We start from the raw sequence: 19,636 nt of genomic DNA, 5'->3' as shown, positions 1-19,636 counted from the left end.
GCAGGTGTCAGGAAAGCCACAGAAGCAGAGAAGTGGGCACTGCGGAAAATACCCCAAACCTTCCAGGGAAGTTGACAAGTATTTAAGTGATTAACTGATACTGAGCTGCTGCACTGCCATGGCTAGGTCAGTGTCAGAGATATTTCAGTTAAAATCTGCTTCGGTATACGTATGCTATGTTACAGTCACAGCAGATATCAACCAATTTGTAGGAGTAACTGCACAGAAACCAGACCTTTACCACATTACAGAATGGTAGATGATGCTGATCGTCCCTTCACACCTCTGCAAGTATACAAAAGAGGCCTAAAACAGATACCCAGTTATCCCAACTATGGATAGAAGCAATAGGTTATTCACAGCAAAGAACTGAGACTAACATAACCATTTTTTTAAAAAGGAAATATGTATACCACTTACTAGCAACTTAGTTGAACACTTTCTGTCCTAAATGACACAAGGAATATTTAGAGTTATCCCAAAAGCTACTTAGAGCTATTTTCCCTCAGTAAGAATACTTTATTTTGCAATATTATTGAAGGTAAGAGTTTTACATTAAACATTTAAGAAGCTGTGGGTCAACCACCAGCCCACTAGTTTAAATACTACAGTTTCCAGGGAAATAACCCTCCTTTCCCTGTGAGTATATCTAGATATTAGGACATAAGCAACAATACTTTGTGTTCCCTTCAAATACAAAAATCTTACACAGACTTGGAATAATTTTGGCAAGAGAGAGTGCCACGTCTTTTATTTTCCAGATGTAAATTTTGGCTTTTTGTTTTTTGAAGAACTAAACGTTGTTATGAGTCACATTAATATTCTCCAGAATTAACATTGCCCTGTCCAGATTCCCCACTTATTAAAGGAAGTTTTTAGGGATGTATATTATTTTCTATTTGATCATATATGAGTGTGTCACAATAAAGGGAAAAATCCTACAGCCTGGTTTATTACCATAAAACAAGAATTACAATTTCCTCAAGAATTAATCCCCCACACCCCAAAATAAGGAACAATTTCTGTAGCAAGTCAATGGCATCTGAAGGTGGAGATTCAACATCCTCCAAGACTGAGCCCTAAACCCCGCACTTGAATTGTCCACTTGACAGGCAAACAGCATACAGGTGATAAGAGACAAAAAACATACTTACCATTTAAATGGGTTTAATTTCACTCCTCCTCTCCTTTAGTACACCCCCCCCCCCCCAAAATCCCTAAATTTGGTCCCTTTCTCCCAAAATTTGAGTCTGATTCAAAGGCCACTTTGACTTTCTTTTAATAACACAGTCTCAACTGGGGATATCAATGCATTTCAGATTAGGTTGGAAGATGAAGAGCTGCCAGAGACGACCAGATCTTAGTGACCTTTTTAATAGCAGAAGCCAGGAGATTCTGCTCATTACAGCCTTGGCTTTCTACTCCCCTCTGGAATCTAATGAGCCTCCCAAGTTCTGCAGCCAGGTTAGCAAGGTCAGCCACACTTTCTATTTAAAAATCGACCTTCTGTCACAATCTCATGGGATAATCCAAAAAACAGGGCACTACCATGCTTATACAAAGCAGCCTATTCAGAACATTTCAGACATTCAAAACCATCATTTCATTCTTATTATGTAGAACGAGGATTATTTTCTCACCTTTTCTTCATTTGCAGCCAATAATGATTCCATTCCTATCTTCAACCGCTGAACTTCTTGATCTAAAATGTTTTCAAAATGTTATAAGGAAAGTACACTTGCTATGTTTAGTGTAAACAATATATGTTTTGTGATACTCTCCTTAGGTCCTTATGAGTAACCAAAACCATGTCAGTGGCATGGCAAATGCACTCTTAGACTACATTTAACTTAGAGCTTTTCAAAAGCTGAACTATTAAAAGCAACGCACAAGACAAACATGCTGGTTTTGATTATAAGAGGCTACATAATACTGTTTTATACTCTAAAAGTCAAGTAATAAAAAAAAGAAAAACACTGAATTTTATTTTGCAAAAAATGAGAGTGTGTTTGCTGTTATATATTTAAAGAAATAATTTTAAGTATGATTGAAAATTAATTATATTCAAACTGAGAAAAATATTCACCAGCTTATGAGAAGTAGTTCAAGGACATTAATGAAACTTGGAAATGAAAAATAACAAAAACTAGTTTGATACAAGGAAAATTTGTAAAATTCTTTTTTTCTTAAAACATTTCAGCATGAATAACTAAGTCAAAATCTACATCAAGAGCTAATACAGAATTGCCTCACACACAATTTAGTGTCACAAGATAGAGGTTATTCAGGAATGTTATAGTCAAATGAATTAAAACACACTCTCTGAAAATTTATGAGGTTGTTAATCGTGTCATCCTAACTTTGCTGAACCAAACAATTCATTTCTTCTCTACGCACTATTCCTAGCAAGTCCTCCAGTACTAACCTGTATACCTGAAGTGTAGACTATAGAGACAGAACCTGAAACAGTTTATCTGTTGTAACTGCCACTCAAGGAATTCATGCTTTGACATTAAAACAGACCCACTTGTTTCACAAAAGACTATGAAAAACAGATGTGGCAGGCATGAAGTGAGAGAAGAAAGAAAATCAATACTGCATCTTAAAAAAAAAAAAGTTTTACAACTAAATGTTGAACATACAATGTCATATCTAAACTATTTACAGAAACTGTAATTAGTTTTTCTTGTAGTGATTCTGAAAATTACACACCTTGTAATGATTAAGTTTTAAAACATGTAAATGAACCTTGCAAACATTTCTCTTGCAAAAGAGAACACTTAGTAAAACAAGACATACACAGACACAGCCAAATCAAAAACTGAAGCCAGCAGGCAGTGGGCAAGCAATTGGAAGATTTTTAAAAAGCCATTAAAAAAAACACAGTCCTACTAATTTCTCTTTACAAATATTAGACTTCAAAAGGAACTGGTGTCGAGGTATTTTTAAGCACATTAAAGCAAACTTTACTTACAATACTTATAACAACATCATTGGAAACATTTTTATTCAGACTGTTTTGGTTTTTTTTAATTTACTGCACTGATTAAAAAAAAGCCCAAATCCTTTCCCTCCAAAGAAGGAGGCTTCCAATTAAAGCCATCTTTCCAGATATTAAATGGATTTTACATATGTACAAATAAAAAGAGGTAAAGGTTAAGTTTTGGCTCTGTTAACCTTGACAATGTCCATTTGAAGTCCAACTATCTGATTTGTGAACCTGTGATTTTTTTTTTTCTGAAGTGAAATCTTACTAAACAGGGCAAGTAGCTGTCTGCTTGCTGCAAGCAATGAAAGCAATCTCTCGTATATTACAATTAGACAGCCAAATCTAAACAAACATTGAATTATTGCTGCAGAATGCATCTGAGTTATAATTTGTGTGAAAGAAACAGTGAGATAAAGCCAAAAGTGAATTGCAAGGCTTACGTTTTTCTTTTAGCCTTCTCCTATAAACTTCCTCTACGATGGTAAATGGTGAGAGTCAAATAAATTATGTAGAAAAAGCACATATTAGATAAATTTTGCAATTTAATTAGAATATGCATTCTAGCATACTACAAGTACATTGACATTATTTTTCAACTTTATTTGAGAAGACAACCTAAAAATCTGATACATCAGCAATTTATTTGCAGAAGAATTATTACTGCTGCATACTGTTTCCATTCAAATATAGTTTAAGTGGTTTCCTTAAGTGTAGCCTAAAGAATCTCTACAGGGTTTGATTCTATTCCCACTGGAATCAAGGACAGTTTCACCCATCTTCGGCATGAACAGGAAGAGACACGCTACTAGAATTGCTGAGCTATTTGTTTATTGTCATACCACTATCTCTCCTTTGAAATATCATAAATCATTCGGGAATCTCACAGAAAATATGAAATTCTATTAGTAGAAGAGTTCCTCTACAAAACACTGCTGTTAGACATGCAGTTCTCTACATGCACAAGCTCTGCAGCTGAGTGAAATCAGCACCAAGTATATGTTAAGTCACCTCTTTGGAATAAACAACAGTCAAAATACAGAGTCTTCTAGAACAGACATATCTGCATTAACCCCTGTGAGGAGATTCTTGGTAAGCCCTGAGAAAGAGGTAGCACAGCACCTGAAGAGTCACATATCAACAAGGGCACTCTTTGGAAGCGTTAGTTAACACCCACAAAAGAAGTTAGTGCAGCTAAGCTGATGCACTGTGGTAAACTACACACCAATATTCCTGCATGGCTAAGTGTCAGTATTATAGAAGAAAAAGGTCACTGATATCATACTGCTCAGCCCAGCAACTGACAGAAGCTCCAGGGAGTCAATATTTCAGAGAACTGTGACATGACTGCTTGAGACCAAAGGCTAAACAAACTGGTTTATTTGCCATTGACCTGTATCAACGGTGCAGATTTAAAACAGAAACCTGCGGTATCACAGAATCATAGAACAGCCCAGACTGGAAGGCACCTTGAAAAACCATCTGGCCCAACCTTTCATGGGAGAGGGAGCCTACATGAGATATAGTCCTGAAGAAAGGAAAGACGTGAATCAATGACTATGTTTTAGAATGTTTGGACATTTAAACATTGCGCTTAGCTACTACTGTGACAATTTTTTTTTCTTAAAAAATAGAAACTGTAAAGATTTTTCAAAGAAATTTTGAAGGTATACACAAAAAATATATTCCTACTGAACTACAAAGACTCTTTCAAATTATAAATAAAATTCCAGTAGAAAAAGTTTCAGTGCCTTTAGAACACTTACTGCAATTTGTGCTGCCTCTAGATTGTGGGCCTCTACCAGAAGACAAAATAAATTTGCTCTATTTTTCCTCTCAAAATGAATTCTATAAGTCCGTTCTTGTATGTCCTTGTATTTCTTTGAAATACTGAGCCAAGCTGCTACCAAAGTGAAATTAAGGTAGGGTTTTGGATTTTTAATTTTATTTCCCCTCCTCTTACCTCTTTCTGCCACTTCACTATGTGATGAGGTCCTAGATAGCTGACATTGTAAGCGTTCTATTTCTGCATCCTTGAGAGCTAATTGCTCTTGAAGCTGGGCTATCTCAGCCTGAAAGAGAGTACAACAAGTTCAGAGTAACGTTGTCACTGATTCTCTGTGATTCTTTCCCATGAACTAGAAGACTTCTAAGTATAACACCTGACTATGATTGATGTCCTGTTCCCAGTTCAGGACATTTCATAAACACTATAACAACTGTACATATTTCATGGTGTTACTATCCTATTCCTTTTACAGAAGCTCACTTTTTCCAATGCAATTAGCTCTTGGAGAAGAGAGACAGAAAGGTAAAATTTTCAAAGGATTCATGTAGGTAAAGAAACTCTGGAAAGCTCTCAATGCTACAATGCTGGTCATATAATGACTATTACAGGGCAACTCCTGAGTTCTGCATGAAGACCACTAAAAGATAACAAAGCATTTTTTATCCTAGTTACTATTTGTTAATATAACTGAGAATCTATTAATGCTGAGCCCTCTTCTCAGCAGGTTAACAAACCTGTCCTTCCTCACATCGGATACTACAGCAAATAGGCTAGAAGCAAAGCATGGCTTGGAAAACGACGACATATGTGCAACAAAATACCAGTGGTTCATTTACACTTACTGCAATCTTGTGCTGCCACTAGATTGGGATAGAATATCATACATTACAGACCTCAACAATACAGAGGGAGAAGAATTCTGTGATTGTTCAGCTTGAAATACAGTGACTCTCATCTCTTTTTCCTATTTATGAGAAAAACTGTCAACAGCATACTTTAAGTCAGTAGCTTCATTAAGATTTTCTTCAGCAGCCTTAAAGCCTCTATGTATCAACATTCTGCATTTCCCTCAGCAAAACCATACCAAACCTCCTTGCAGTTACCAAAAAAAAAAAAAAGGAAACAAACAAACAAAATCACTAATGTGACCAGTTTCTCAAAATACTAAAATAAAGCAGGACAAAATGCAAAACACCAAACAATATTATCCAAACAGGGAAAAACATGGACTAATTTACTCTAATACACAAACTTATTTTCATCAGGAAGCAAGCAGCTGGATGGCAGCAAAAGATCACCACTCTGCCTGCAATTCCATACGGAATAGAAGAATCTGTCTTGTTGCATCTCTGAAGGGCTCTAACACTTCCCAGTGACTAATATGCTTTTTATATCCAGCCATGGAAATATTCCAATTTCTCATCTAAGAAGCTGGAGCAACAGGAAGACAAAAGCTGCAGGCCTCTTAATACCAGATTTGGATTTGCCTCCCCTGGTCTATTTGATCTCATAGCTCTTTTAAATGCCCTCTTCCTTTAATGTCTCATTCCTGTCATCTCTATAGTTTCTTCTGCTTCCTCTCTCTTTCCCTGTACTCTTCATCCTTTCTAGTCCTGCATCTTCTCTTACTCAATGGGTTTTACAATTCTTCTTATTTTCATTCTACTCCTACACTTTCTGTAATCTTTATCTGTCTTGGCAGCTGGCCACACACTGCTTGAGAAAATATTTTCCCAAAGACTGTTCATATCCACCATGTCAGAGAAAACATTTTCATGGATACAAGAGCTATTATCTTCATAGGAAAAAAAGACATGATAGCAATGTTTCAATATTCATCCAAGAATTCTCTGAAAAAAGAAATGCTAATACAAATAATAGATGTCTGACATTTTGGGATCAAACTATCAAGTATTAAAAAGAAAACTCAGTTTAACAATGTGAAATGTTTTTCAAGATCCAACTACAACTCAATGATCCAGTAATTCATACGAATAGGGATCATAGTACTACACAAATCAAAGGAGATGTGATTACAGCACAAAAGTGTATGTCAACAGGGAAAAATAATAACGTGCTTTTTAATCTAGCGGAAAAGTGCTAAAAATTAAAAGTGGAGATAAAGTGCAACTGTTTAACAGTGCAAATGTTCAACGAGAAAAATTATTTACTGGGGAAAATTATTAAGTGTTTAAAATGTCGAGTTTCTCCAGATTACGATCCAACAGCTTTCCAGGATTTAAGGTCAACAGAAGTGTAAGGCAGCTATGTACTTTAATATACACGAAGTCAAAGCAGATGATCTAATGGTGTATTTCGGGCTTAATATCTATTAAAATAAATTCCATAGCAAGTGAACACCCAACCAGTTTTGCATGTCTCTTCAGTCTGGAAAGCATATTCCACAGAGGCTTGTCACCGTTACACAATTAAAGACAGAAAACCTTCAAAGAAGCCCTTCCTCAGAACAGGTCTTTTGTAAATCAAAATGCCTTTTTTGTTTGCTTGTTTTTTTAAACAGGAATTACAAAAAGGTAGAAGATAGAGGGAGCAAAAGGCACAAAAGAAGGCAAAAAAAATTTAAGCCAAAATATTTATTCCAAAGATGGTTGAAGAAAACTTGACTTTATAGTAGGCCCTGACACAAGACAATTATAAGAAAAGTAAATATTGATGAGAAGTGGAGCATACGCCTTTCCAGCTGAAATGTCTGTCATTACTAAATGCCAAGTATTCTGCTTACTTTAGTTGCTTTTAATTTCCACTCGTATTGATTTCTTTCATTTTCCAGTTCTTCTACTTTAATTTTGAGGTGTCTAAGTTCCTGTAGCAAACCCTGCAAAAGAAGAACAGCAGCTAAAAGTAAGATTTCCCTGGTAGATATTAATTTTTCATAGTCCTGAATTAAAGATCATGCATGAACCACACAGTCATGAACACTGAACCATCACATTAAAAACTGTGACCTAGTCTAAGACGACAAAAACTATTCTGAACTGAGAGATAAGGACTACTTTCTCAAACTCTCCACTTGAAATTATGAATAAATTTCTTAGTCATATTGAGGAAGATAGCTGAGCCTGGTGAAGTCATGTGTCTCAGCGAAAATGAGCCAAAAAAATCCCCAACTGCAGTCTCATATAACATTAAGTATTGGGTTTTTTCTGGGGTGGGGTGGGTTGTTGTTTTGGTTTGGGTTTTTTGTTTTGTTTTTCAGCCACCCCAGAAAGTAAGCAGAAACATGCAGTGCTAAAAGATTACTAACTTTCATTAAAGTGACAATCCTCTCCCCAAAGAGGTGTTTAAACTACTTACCATGAAAAATAACACTCAGACTAAATAGTATCTAGCAAGTTACAGCCATTTAATACCATACACATACGATCAAATATGACTACAAATATGCTACTTTCAGCACTGACGTTTGCCACTTTGCAAACTGAGTTGATGCAGCCTAGAGCTGCAGCCAACCAGGGTTCCTAACATTCTCTGTCCGTTCCTTGGACAAAGTTGTCTCTTAAATGTCCCTTCTCTCTTTCCTTGATAGAGCCATATCTTATTGTTCATTCTGAAGGACAGTATTATTAAATCCTTGATGGAGCTCTGATGAGGCCAAATGTCTTAAAATGAACTGAGGAAGGGAAAAATTTGGAAGCATAACCCAATTTTGGAATCCTGTATAGTATATACATTAAACAGTCACACTAATATCTTGGATTAAATTAACGTTTATTTTGAATGACTCCCAGATTTGACTCTCGGATTGTTTCTCCAATATGCAGCTTGTACTGTAGTCTAATAGTTCACTAATCAGTTCTGGACAGAGGCAAGCTCAGAAACAACAGCACTATTTTCAAAATAGGCATCATACCCAAATGAGTTATTTTTGTAAAATAAACCTAAGAGAAAAACTACTGAAAAAATCCCTCACAATACAAGCAGATTACTTATAAAATGAGTTCTGGGGATCCAGATTTTAACCAAAGAGATGTGGCAACTAAAGCAAATTGATTTAAAAGCAAATATTAAAATGGACTTTTTCAGGCATACCATATCATTCTACCTTCAGTAAACTTAAGCCATTGTCCTGGTTTTGGCTGGAATAGAGTTAATTTTCTTTCTAGTAGCTGGTATAGTGCTATGTTTTGGGTTCAGTATGAGAAGAATGTTGATAACACACTGATGCTTTCAGTTGTTGCCAAGTAGTGTTTATACTAAGTCAAGGATTTTTCAGCTTCTCATGCCCAGCCAGCAAGAAGGCTGGAGGGGCGAAAGGAGTTGGGAGGGGACACAGCCAGGGCAGCTGACCCAAACTGGCCAAAGGGATATTCCATACCATGTGATGTCATGCCCAGTATATAAACTGGGGGGAGTTGGGCAGGGAGGGTGAGCAATTGCATTGTGCATCACGTGTTTTGTATATTCCAATCCTTTTATTATTATTATTGTCATTTTAGTACTGTTACTACTATCATTATTAGTTTCTTCTTTTCTGTTCTATTAAACTGTTCTTATCTCAACCCATGAGTTTTACTTTTTTTTCCCCAATTTTCTCCCCTATCCCACTGAGTGGGGGGGGGAAGTGAGTGAGTGGCTGCATGGAGCTTAGTTACCAGCTGGGGTTAAACCACAACAGCCATTTATGCAAAGTAGCTTTTGTTTTGACATGTGACATAGTTTTGATCAAATACAACTAGGATCTGTAATGTAAATTCAAAAATGCTTTTCTGGTAACCGCTAATGTCACAGAATAAACAAAAATGTGTTGGATTTGCTATTTTAAAGGTACAAGCAGATTATTTTTATTGTGGCTCCTTCCATCCATTTTAACTTCATCATTGGAAAAAGAAAGGATACATTTCAGATAGTCTTACCTGAAACTGTATTTTATACCTGTTTTAAGCTTTTAAGATATTCAGGAATTAATAATCTGTGTTCAGAGGACTGGTGAGGGTGCACCATCATGCACAGCTAGGGTGACATTATCATGAGGAAAATTATCAAACTACCAAACCATGCTAGCATGCTGCATATCAAACAGACAAATCTCAACTAAGAAAAAACAAACAAATCCAAAAATCAAAAAACCCCCCACACCGCACCAGTACTACAGACCTACAAGTAAAATGAAAATCATAAAAAACCTGAAAGAGGTGATTGGATCTTACAGATATCTGTGCTTTAGTAGACAGATACCAATGGTGACCAAATTTGTCCCAGTAATCGGAGGTGGGGTATCGGAGTTGTGTGGGGGGTTTTTTTGGTAGTTTTTATGACCACCTCACTCTTCACTAATGAAAGCCACAAAGATTAACGCCAATAATGCACAACATAGCTCTGGTTAGCGGAATTTAATTTCTGCAAGATAAGAGGAGAGGCAATACACAGGCATCTGCTAAGGTGTACTTCTCGTACATCACACTGAGAACAATTCTTCTGGCTGAGAGTCTCTACCACTGATCTTGGACTAGATTGAGGACCGTTAGGTGTCAAGTCTGGTTTCCTATCTTGAGACTTTCTTTCTTGGATTCTACTATTAATTTCCAGCTGCAGTCTACACATCTGCTCCTGTAGCTCACTGATCAGGTTCACTACTGACTGAAAACATGGGAAGAAAGGAAGACAAAAAAAAAAGACAGGTGAGAAAGAAAATTATGCAAGTAAGATATTTCTACAGTTGCAGCACAAAGAAATGCATGAAGCACATCAAAGGCAAACTAAAAAAAGACAGATGATGTGTTTTCTTTCTGATAAAGTGTACGTGAATGGGTATAAATCTGGAATATTGCACAAAGCTATAGTTAAATAGAACAGAATCTATATTCCAGGCTAATTCATGATTCTGGTTCTAATGTGAAGATCAGAATTTGGCCCCTCATTTTTGGAAACTTATACAGTCACATGAAGTCAGACATCAGGAAAAATTGGAACATATTTTAATATGCTGGCTCAGAGGCACACTTTTGCTGAAATGGGACTTGATTACATTCATTTACACAGCCAAATCATCCACTAGGAAGAAATTGCTAAGTGCTCAGTTGGGGCCATAACCTACTCTCACAATTTATACATAGAATTTACTAGTAAAGTAATTCTGTTTCTAGGTCTAGCATGGGTCAGAAAAATAACTCCATTACCCAGCTTGCTAGCTAGGCAGTATCTTGACATGGAGAAAGAGTTAAGCAACATACGTTGGAGAAATCACAGGATACCACAGAAGAAAAAGCAATGACTTTAAAGTTCACCAATTTGCTGGCCAGCTTCTTGGATTTGTGTGTATCAGTGATACAGACAAAAAAAATCCAGCTACAGAAAGCAACCCAAAGACGAATATGAAAATCTATGTAACACTTCACTTAAATTCCCTAACTTAGTAGTAAATAGCGCTGGCTATTTTCTCAGGTATTACCAGTTTGGAGTAACTTTCCCTTAATTTTCATGTACATTAACAACATATAGTTTTGTGATTTCTCAATCTTCTCAAGTAGAATAAAATTGATGAGATTAATCCATCTCCCAAATGACTGAAAAAGATTTCAGTGGACAGAACAACAGATGACATGGCATAATTTTTTTCATTTTCTTCATTACAGTGCACAACAGTCCTCCTGTAATCTCAACTCTCTGATGAACCAATAATCTCAAAGCTAGGGAACAGCTACTGCAAGGACAGGACACTTATGCCCAGGTAAGTATTTAACTCAACCTGCATCAGCACCCACAGTCAACTTTAAACATTCACAATGATTTCCTTTCAAAAGTGTATGTATCAGTTACTTAAAAGAGTTTCACATCAATTAAGGATTTTTCTAGGGCTCTGTACTTAAGATGACATTCAGAAAAGCAGTTGATATAGTTCACTTTATACATACTATTCTCAATCAGGATCACAATGTCTGATGCTCATCCTCTTTTATGCAACAAACCTTTAATGCATGTAAATGAGGATTAGGTCCATAAACAATCACAAAATTTAGAAAGAATATTGGGCCCTAGCATACCAACTCTATCTTTTATAGGCTGACGTGTTTTGCCAGGGCTGCACAGGTTACAGCAAAGCTCCCCTCGGTGAAACCATATCCTCCCTATGTTCAGTGGCCACATTAGCCACTTTGCAGCAACACGGTAGGACGCTGGTGAGGAGAACATCCCTCTAGCTTACTCATCCTCTTATCAGAGCACTGCAAAGCTGAACACCCGTAGTACTAGCTGTGTGTGCAATACTATCCACAATCCCTCCATCTTCCATGCTTTGATTTTGTTTCTTTTTTACCATCATCTCCACCATCAGATACTTCACTGAGCAGTACCAACTGGAGACTGGAATTGTCAGGACACACATCCATCTCCCTTGCTTTTAAGCGCCAAGCCTTTAGTCTGTGCTCATCTTTGATGGAGAACACTGTTAACCCATATGAGGTTCTGAAGAACCACTGCTCAAACAAGATGCACAGACTTTTAAGCACAAACATAGCTGCTCCAGTTGTGGCAACATGGGAGAGTTCAGAAACACTTCTGCTGCCGCCTTGTAATTCTTTTCTCTTTTGCTCACATTAAAAATGGGAATGGGAAACGCTCTGCATCCACACAGACTTCTGTCAGGGCAAACTTGGCAGTACAGAAGTGGCAGAAATCCTTATCCCAGTGAAGGATAAGAAGTCTATGGAAGAGAAACAGATGAACTCCAGCTGCAATATATGCCTTTACAGTTGCTTCTAGTTTCAAGGTAGAAAAGGCTTCTCATTTTTTGAGATTCTTTCACAGCATGAAGATTTATTAACACTAACATACTATATCTTGAATTTGATTCAGGTGAGACAACACAACAAATTCCCCAGTGGGAGTCAGTGGCTCACTGAGTCAATTTTCTTTGAAATTGCAAGTAACTATGCACTAGATATTTAATTCAGAAGTATCCACACAAGAGCCACAAAACACTTCCCAACAGCTTATAGCAAACTTCAGATCCTCAGTACGAAAAAGCAAAACCCACAAAATTATCCCATGCTAAAAAAGAAAAAAAATAGGACAGAAGTAGGGCTGCTAAGCAAGTTGAAATGGACAATTACTTCTGCAGTCTCGTGATAGTGACAGAAGGTCTCTTTTGTCTATGTTCAGGTACAACAGGCATCAGGGCTGCCATTAATCACTTAATAATGCTGCTCACTCATACCTTGCTACATTAAGAAAACACATTTCCAAAATTTATAAGGCTTCTCAGGTAAGAGAAAAGCTACATGAACTCCCTTGTGTGGGATTTCAGAAACCTTCACAGCATCACTGCAGCAAAAGTCGAACCTTATTCCACAAAAAATGAATTAAAATGACAAAGCCAAGAGTGAGACAGTTCATTTACAAGCAGCTATTCTCCTGTCCCCTGTGTTATATATATAAATAAATGGCACTTTAAATTTAGCATGTGCTTTTGAAGAGCCAGAGACAAGTGGCATTCAGTGTGAAATTAATACCTTTGAGAGGAGGTTAGAGATGCTTGACAACTCTTTGCTGCTAACTAAAACCAAAACTAAGGCACAGCTGCACAAGATAAAGTGAAATGAATCTGACACATTAAAATTTGCTCATATTTAGAAGGTTATATTAATTTGCTTTGTTTTCCCCCAACCCAACCAGAGAAATAATTTTATAGATAAATTCTATGTGACTGGAAACAGCTGCTGTGAAATAAGCCGACACAAAATTAGAGTACAGAGCAAACACGTTTTAGCTGAATTATTCTGCAATGTCACATTTAATTTTAAACTTTTAAAACTCCATTATTATATTTAGAAATGGCAGGGTCAGCCACGAAGTGTAATTAACAAGCTGTTTAAAATTGTTTAACGACTGGATGCCTATATAACACATGCACTAGGGTGAAAACTGAGGACTATTACTTCTGATAGTAGCAGATCTATCAAATCACTGTTCTGCTCATCTTTGTCAATGCTAAACTCAGTCTTGAAAGCAGAAATTGGCCAGCTGCAGTCTCTAAGAAAGACCCTAGCTCTGTAACCTGTAGCTTTGTTCCACTTACGTAAAAATACTAATTGCAGTTTCATTTGAGGCATTATACACTGTAAGAGCACGTGTAGTAGCCACGACATTCAGAGATACAATTACAGCAAGATTAATTTCATTCAGTCACTGCCAGTTTGAAGAACTGCCTCACTCTGAAGCAATTAGGTTACCACAACACAGCTATGTATGCATAAACAAGAGCAAACTAAAGGTAGACTGTTTGCGTACGTGAGAGCGGTTTATTCACTAGAAAGATGTAGTCGGGCAGTGGAGGCAAGGAGTTCAGGAAGACACCCAAACTATTACCAAATTTAAGCAGCAATTGTAGTCTAATAGTATAAAGAAAATATATTAATAAATTTCATTCTGATGTTTTAAATTGTGTTTGTATTAAAAAATTAGTAAAAGGAGCTGAAATAGGGTTAAAGCATTAGAATTCAAGTAAGCATCCAATTTGATTGAAAGCAACCCCTGTTTATCTTGACAAATTGCTTATTCAGGACAATCTGAAATAATTTAAAGAATGGCTCAATGAGCAAACCAAAAATGCTGTTTACTTCCCCACAGCTTTACTTACAAGACCCATTTTCCTTGCTTTGTATACACAGGTTTGCGGCTTTCAACTGGCCAGAAATCTAATCACATCTTGGGGTAGTTAATAATTCAGAGCGCACTTAACACAATGATTCTCAACTTTTCCATCAGATTAGAATCCTTTTCCATCTCAGCAGGAACGTTTCCTATCACTTTGCAATGCAACAAAGGCTTCCAGGCCAATAAAGATCAACTTTTCCACCCAAGGGGGCCACACACCTCGTTGCAGTGGCAGAAGAATTTCACAGGTCACAGGCCCAGACCTACTGGGTACTTAAAAGTCCCGTCAATGCAAATGCACTCGAAAGCTTTGCTGCTTTCCAGCAGTCAGACTGACTGTGCACGTCCTGCAGTAATTTAGGCAGCCTCATCCTGGTATTTGACACGTAATGGGAAGCGCTGAAGGCCCCTCAGGAAGGCGGCTGCTGGGAGCAGGCTGCCGTCTGAAGCAATTAGGTGCTGCACAGACCTGTTTAGATTTTTGGGTAGTATGAGACTGCCTAGGCCTTCTGTACACAAGACACTGACTATTATGGGTGAAAGAGCATGAGAAGGCCACAGATGGTAAAAACAGCAGCTGGTGCCTCTCTGGCTTGCAACCTCTGCCAGAAATTGCTCTCTTTAAGCTATCTTTTAATCTCTAAAGAAAACTTCAGAGGATAAATAAGTCAAAAACCAAACACATCCCAAACCTATTATGTCACTGCAGGTAAATTACTTATGCATAGTTATCAAATATTCCACTAGCAATGTTATGGAGAGCAAACAGTTTTCTAACACTGCCTGGATTTCAAATTCTCCTAAGTCAATGTGGAACATAAAGTCTTTTTTTCAGTCAGTAATGTATAAATCTTGGACCTAGTAGTCCTCCCTTGCTAGGAAATCCTCTCCTGCTAGTTGGTCCCCTTACAGGACCACTGAGTAGGGCAACACATGGCAATTCATATGAATCACCTTCTTCTGTAATCGCTTTCCTTCCCAGCCCCCACCTGCTGCTCACTACCATGAAATGAATGTTGTTCATACGATTCCCTGTTTCATACTCTTTTTCTTAACCAATATGGTAGAAAGCAAAGCTTTTGATGTCCAGAACTCTCCACATCTGAAGGGGAGTAAGGATTAGAATTGCCTCCAGTGCATGCCATTTTTTTTTTTTTGCACTATTTATTATGTAACCTCAAGGGGAAAGGCTCATTTGAGGAAAATGTCCTGCCCCTCGTCTTACCCTCCCAAGTGCCATGGATGCATTAAAATCAGCAATGGGGATCATCTAAGTGTTTGCAGCACCCCTGATACTATGGAGGTGACAGTCTTCTGTGACTCATAGAGGGGGAAATAGAAGCACTCTGGTAGGCCTTGCATGGCCGTGCCAGTCCTGCTCCTGTGGAAAGCAAAGGGTTAAGTGAACACCAAGTGTAATATATGCTTCTGGAAGGCACTTTGTGCCTTGATTAAAGCCAAACAGCAACCTCTGAAGTATAATGAAAGAGGGGAAAAGAAACCACATCCCAAAAATGCATAATCATATTCCTCACTGAATTCACAGGATCAGTGATAGGGACTGTGCTGTAAGCATGGAAAAATCCTGTTGCCTGCTGATTTCAGCGCAAAAGCTCAGGTGTATGGCAGCATACCACAGACATGTGATATTAAAAAAAGAAAACCAGCTAATGAAAGAAACTCACCTCAGCTTTGTTCTGTTTCTCTTCATATTCACTCTGTTCCTTTTCCATACCAACCAGCTTAATCTTCAGATCTGAAACTTCAGCCATTAGATCTAATTTCTGAGTCTCTAGTGATGTTCGACTCAGCAACTCCTGAAAGCAAAGCAGAACATTTTCTCCAGTTATTTATTTGAACACTGACAGAATGCTACGTGATTTATTGGCAGACCCATACTAAAGTCTCTACCCTGGTGTTTAACACTTTCAATATGAAAGCAAAATGATTCTCATCTTCAAAAGTCACACTTGCTACTGCTTTACAATGCAAAAAATGCAGCAAGATAGATCTGATGTAAACATTTACTTCAGGCAGAAAAAGTAACTAAAAAAAAAAAAAAGAAAATGGCATGATTGGCAAATTCATATGAAAGCAAATTTTTCTACCTCTCTTTATGGCATGTAAACTTTGAACTGTTCTGTGTGTTTCTCAAGTTCTGCAGCTATTTTCACCTAAATGTTCTCCCGTGTTAATCACTAAACCACTGTGTCCCCCTCTGTATTTCAAGAAAATGTGTGGCAGAGTTAATCCCCAGGCAAGTCATAAAATCAGAAAACAGTACTAAGTCTGAATAAACACAAACCTATATAATGCCATTACAAAAACATTACAAAACAGTTGGCTACTTCCTAAAATACTTATCAGACAAAGCTATGTTTTAGCGTTACCATGAAACATTTTAGAACTTATCATGTGTTGTTCAATAAAGGATGTATTACAGAATGGGCACCCTAACCAAAATAGAGTACCAAAGACAAGCCACATTTCTGCAGTCATGCTAATAGTACTCGGAAGTTTACTAGACTATGTAGCGCTTGTTAACTTGTGACAGCTACGCACTGTGGAGGGAACCTCAGGGAATGAGAAGCGGTATGCCCCAACTGGAATCTAAAAGGCAGTATCTAAAGTGAGTAGCAGTGCTTGTGTGCCCTGAGTTTGTTTTTCAAATTGCAGAGAAAGGTGTACTTTGGACAGAGTGATATCACTGTGTTTAGAAAACATTCAGTATTCACACCTTCATTGCATTTTTCAGTTTTCAAGAAAGCCAAAGCAAAAAATCTTCCAAAATTTAACAGACTGTATTATATATATAAAATGCCTCTGTTGGCTTCCACTTTCAAAGAGAAAAAAAATCCATTCAGGAGTTTAGCCTTGCTGAAAAATAAATGTGTAACTTTCCAAGTGCCTAATGAGTTTTTGCAAAAAGAACATCGGTTTCTAAATGGTTAAAAAAATTTATGGTAATTCATAACTCATATTAGTGTTTTGATCATATGAAACACACCGAGGAATCACAGCAGATTCTGCTTTGAATTATGTGGAAGTGCCTTAACTGAAATTGCCATAGTTATTCTGGATCTACGCTGATGTTACCGAGTGATCAGAAACTGCCCTGTCCATCACCCTTTTCTCAATCTCTTCCTCTTCCACAAACTGTACAGTAAGTTGCAGACCACGGCTTGGAGCCAAGGAAGCCACAAAGGTTATTTTAAAAATTATACAGTTAAAGTTTATTTGGAACCCAAATCTGCTCTACATGTAAATTGTTTTAGTCTGGTGGGGAATACTGCCCAAATTAAAAATAGTACTGAACTTGCATCTGCATTGCAACACCAATTATCTAAGCCACCCACTATTCCCAGTGCCATGCCCATTCCTGCTGACATTGACAATGATATTTGTGTATGGATGGGAAAATAAACAGAAATGTAGCCTCATGGTTTGTTTTTTTTCTCTGAATGAAATAAATCAAGCACTAATCTGGAAAAGATAGTGCACTGACTTTTTTTATTGAGACACTCTAAGAGGCAGTCACCTAATGAAATCCAGGCAGTGGCTGCTTTCTACAAAGGTGATTACAAATTATACAAATTATATATAGATTATTACAAACTATAATTACAAAAATCTCCTCTATCTTCCAGAAAAACACTAATTTCCAGAAGTTCCAGAGGGACGTTCCAGTCCAGACTGGAACAGGCTCTGTACAGGGTGTTAACATAGCAGACATCTGCAGATTAAGACACAGCTATAAATGAGAACTTTGATATGAAATAAGGCCACTGAACATTAAAAAGGTTAGCAGGATGAGGTGACTTAAACCCCATGGACAGACTCTATTCACTGTTGAACTGAAACAATGTTTATAATTTTTTTTTTTTTTTTTTTTTTTTTGACACTGATATGCTATTCCATGATACGACAGGAAGATTTCTCAATAAGGCAAGGAGACATGGCATCCCTCTAGGGATTTTCAACAAAAGATCTATCCTTTGAGTGCACCATCTGGCATTACTCCTTGTTTTTTTCTATAGGCTCCCAAATTACACTTAGTTATGCAATGGAGAGTAATACCTCACTCTTTTCATTCTGAATTCAGTAGCTCCATGCGAACACTAAGGCACTACCTGGTATAAGTGAGCATGAAGGCAGCTGATTGGTTTTTTTTAATCAACTCTAACAAAATTCTACCATTTGCTCTGAAGCTGGAGAATGAGATCCTCAGCTAGTGTAAACTGGCATAAAACTCTTGCCTTAAAATAGACAAAATAGCTAACTATCCCTAGTTTATTTTCAATGGAGCTACACTGATTTAAAACAGCTGACAATCTCTCTTGCATTGAGAGAGCCTAACTTTTGCTTTGAAAGAAAGTGCCCTTTAAAGTAAATGTCCCCTCTTGAAATGGTAACATCTGGAAGCAATTATTTTCATCTTCAAGCAGATGCTCACAGTGAACAACTCATTAACAATGTGACCCATTTTGTTACAGAGAAATTATAGTGTATTTCAGTGGTATGATGCAACTTCAATTCAGCCAGAATAAATATGCAATTGTAAGAAAAGAAAATACAAATTTATGTTATTGGTTTTAAAGCAAAAAAGATAATATAAGACAGGCAAAATGGTGATTTGGGCTGTATCAGCTTTAAGAGGATCTTAAAGAGCTGAAATATAAACCAGAAATAGAATATATCCTAGGGAATCTTATTTATAAACAAGATACTTGTTTTTAATTTTAAAATGTACTATAATTTAATTTCTTACAGTTCTTTTTTGAAACTCAACTTTTAACTTTAAAAATTAAAGAAAAAAGCTATTTTAGAGTAGAATAATTACAAAGACAAGTCATGCAGAAGCTACAATATGCATGTACCAGACAGATCAACGAACAGCAAACTATTTCCAAACACAACTGTATTTTTAAAATTCACACCATATACTTTTTAAATATTTAATCATGTTTTTCAATATTCCCAAAGAAACTGAAGCACATGCTGTATATCTCACTTGCACATTTTGTTGTCTTGGAAATACATAATTCTTATAAAGCAGCTTATAAAATTTAACATGACAGAAAATAGCTCAGAAAGAGGACACTACACTTTTATAGGCTGCCAGCTGCAAGCACAGAAAATTCCAAGATATTTAGCACTCCACAAAACAGAAGAAACAATCATGCCATACACTGATTGAGAAACCTTAAGTAAGATTTTAGTCAAGTGGGGGGGGGGGGGGGGGCACACAC

The 19,636-nt window shown here is 37.0% G+C and overlaps 1 protein-coding gene across 1 annotated transcript in view; it reads right to left on the bottom strand.

The window, feature by feature from the left end:
* The window catches only part of PPFIBP2 (PTPRF interacting protein, binding protein 2 (liprin beta 2)), an 86,663-nt gene that overhangs the window by 18,529 nt on the left and 48,498 nt on the right, over positions 1-19,636 (bottom strand). Inside the window, exons 6-10 of the mRNA XM_010563912.1 lie at positions 16,073-16,206; positions 10,191-10,373; positions 7,519-7,611; positions 4,950-5,058; positions 1,641-1,702 (exon numbers count right to left, since the gene is read on the bottom strand). Of these exons, the coding sequence (XP_010562214.1) occupies positions 1,641-1,702; positions 4,950-5,058; positions 7,519-7,611; positions 10,191-10,373; positions 16,073-16,206 (581 nt within the window). The remainder of the gene's footprint in view (positions 1-1,640; positions 1,703-4,949; positions 5,059-7,518; positions 7,612-10,190; positions 10,374-16,072; positions 16,207-19,636) is intronic.

The sequence above is a fragment of the Haliaeetus leucocephalus genome, unplaced genomic scaffold (genome assembly GCF_000737465.1).
Source record: "Haliaeetus leucocephalus isolate CR32 unplaced genomic scaffold, Haliaeetus_leucocephalus-4.0 Scaffold173, whole genome shotgun sequence".
Classification (NCBI taxonomy): Eukaryota; Metazoa; Chordata; class Aves; order Accipitriformes; family Accipitridae; genus Haliaeetus; species Haliaeetus leucocephalus.
The sequence above is the reverse complement of the archived record's forward strand: the minus strand, read 5'-3'. Positions and strand labels throughout refer to the sequence as shown.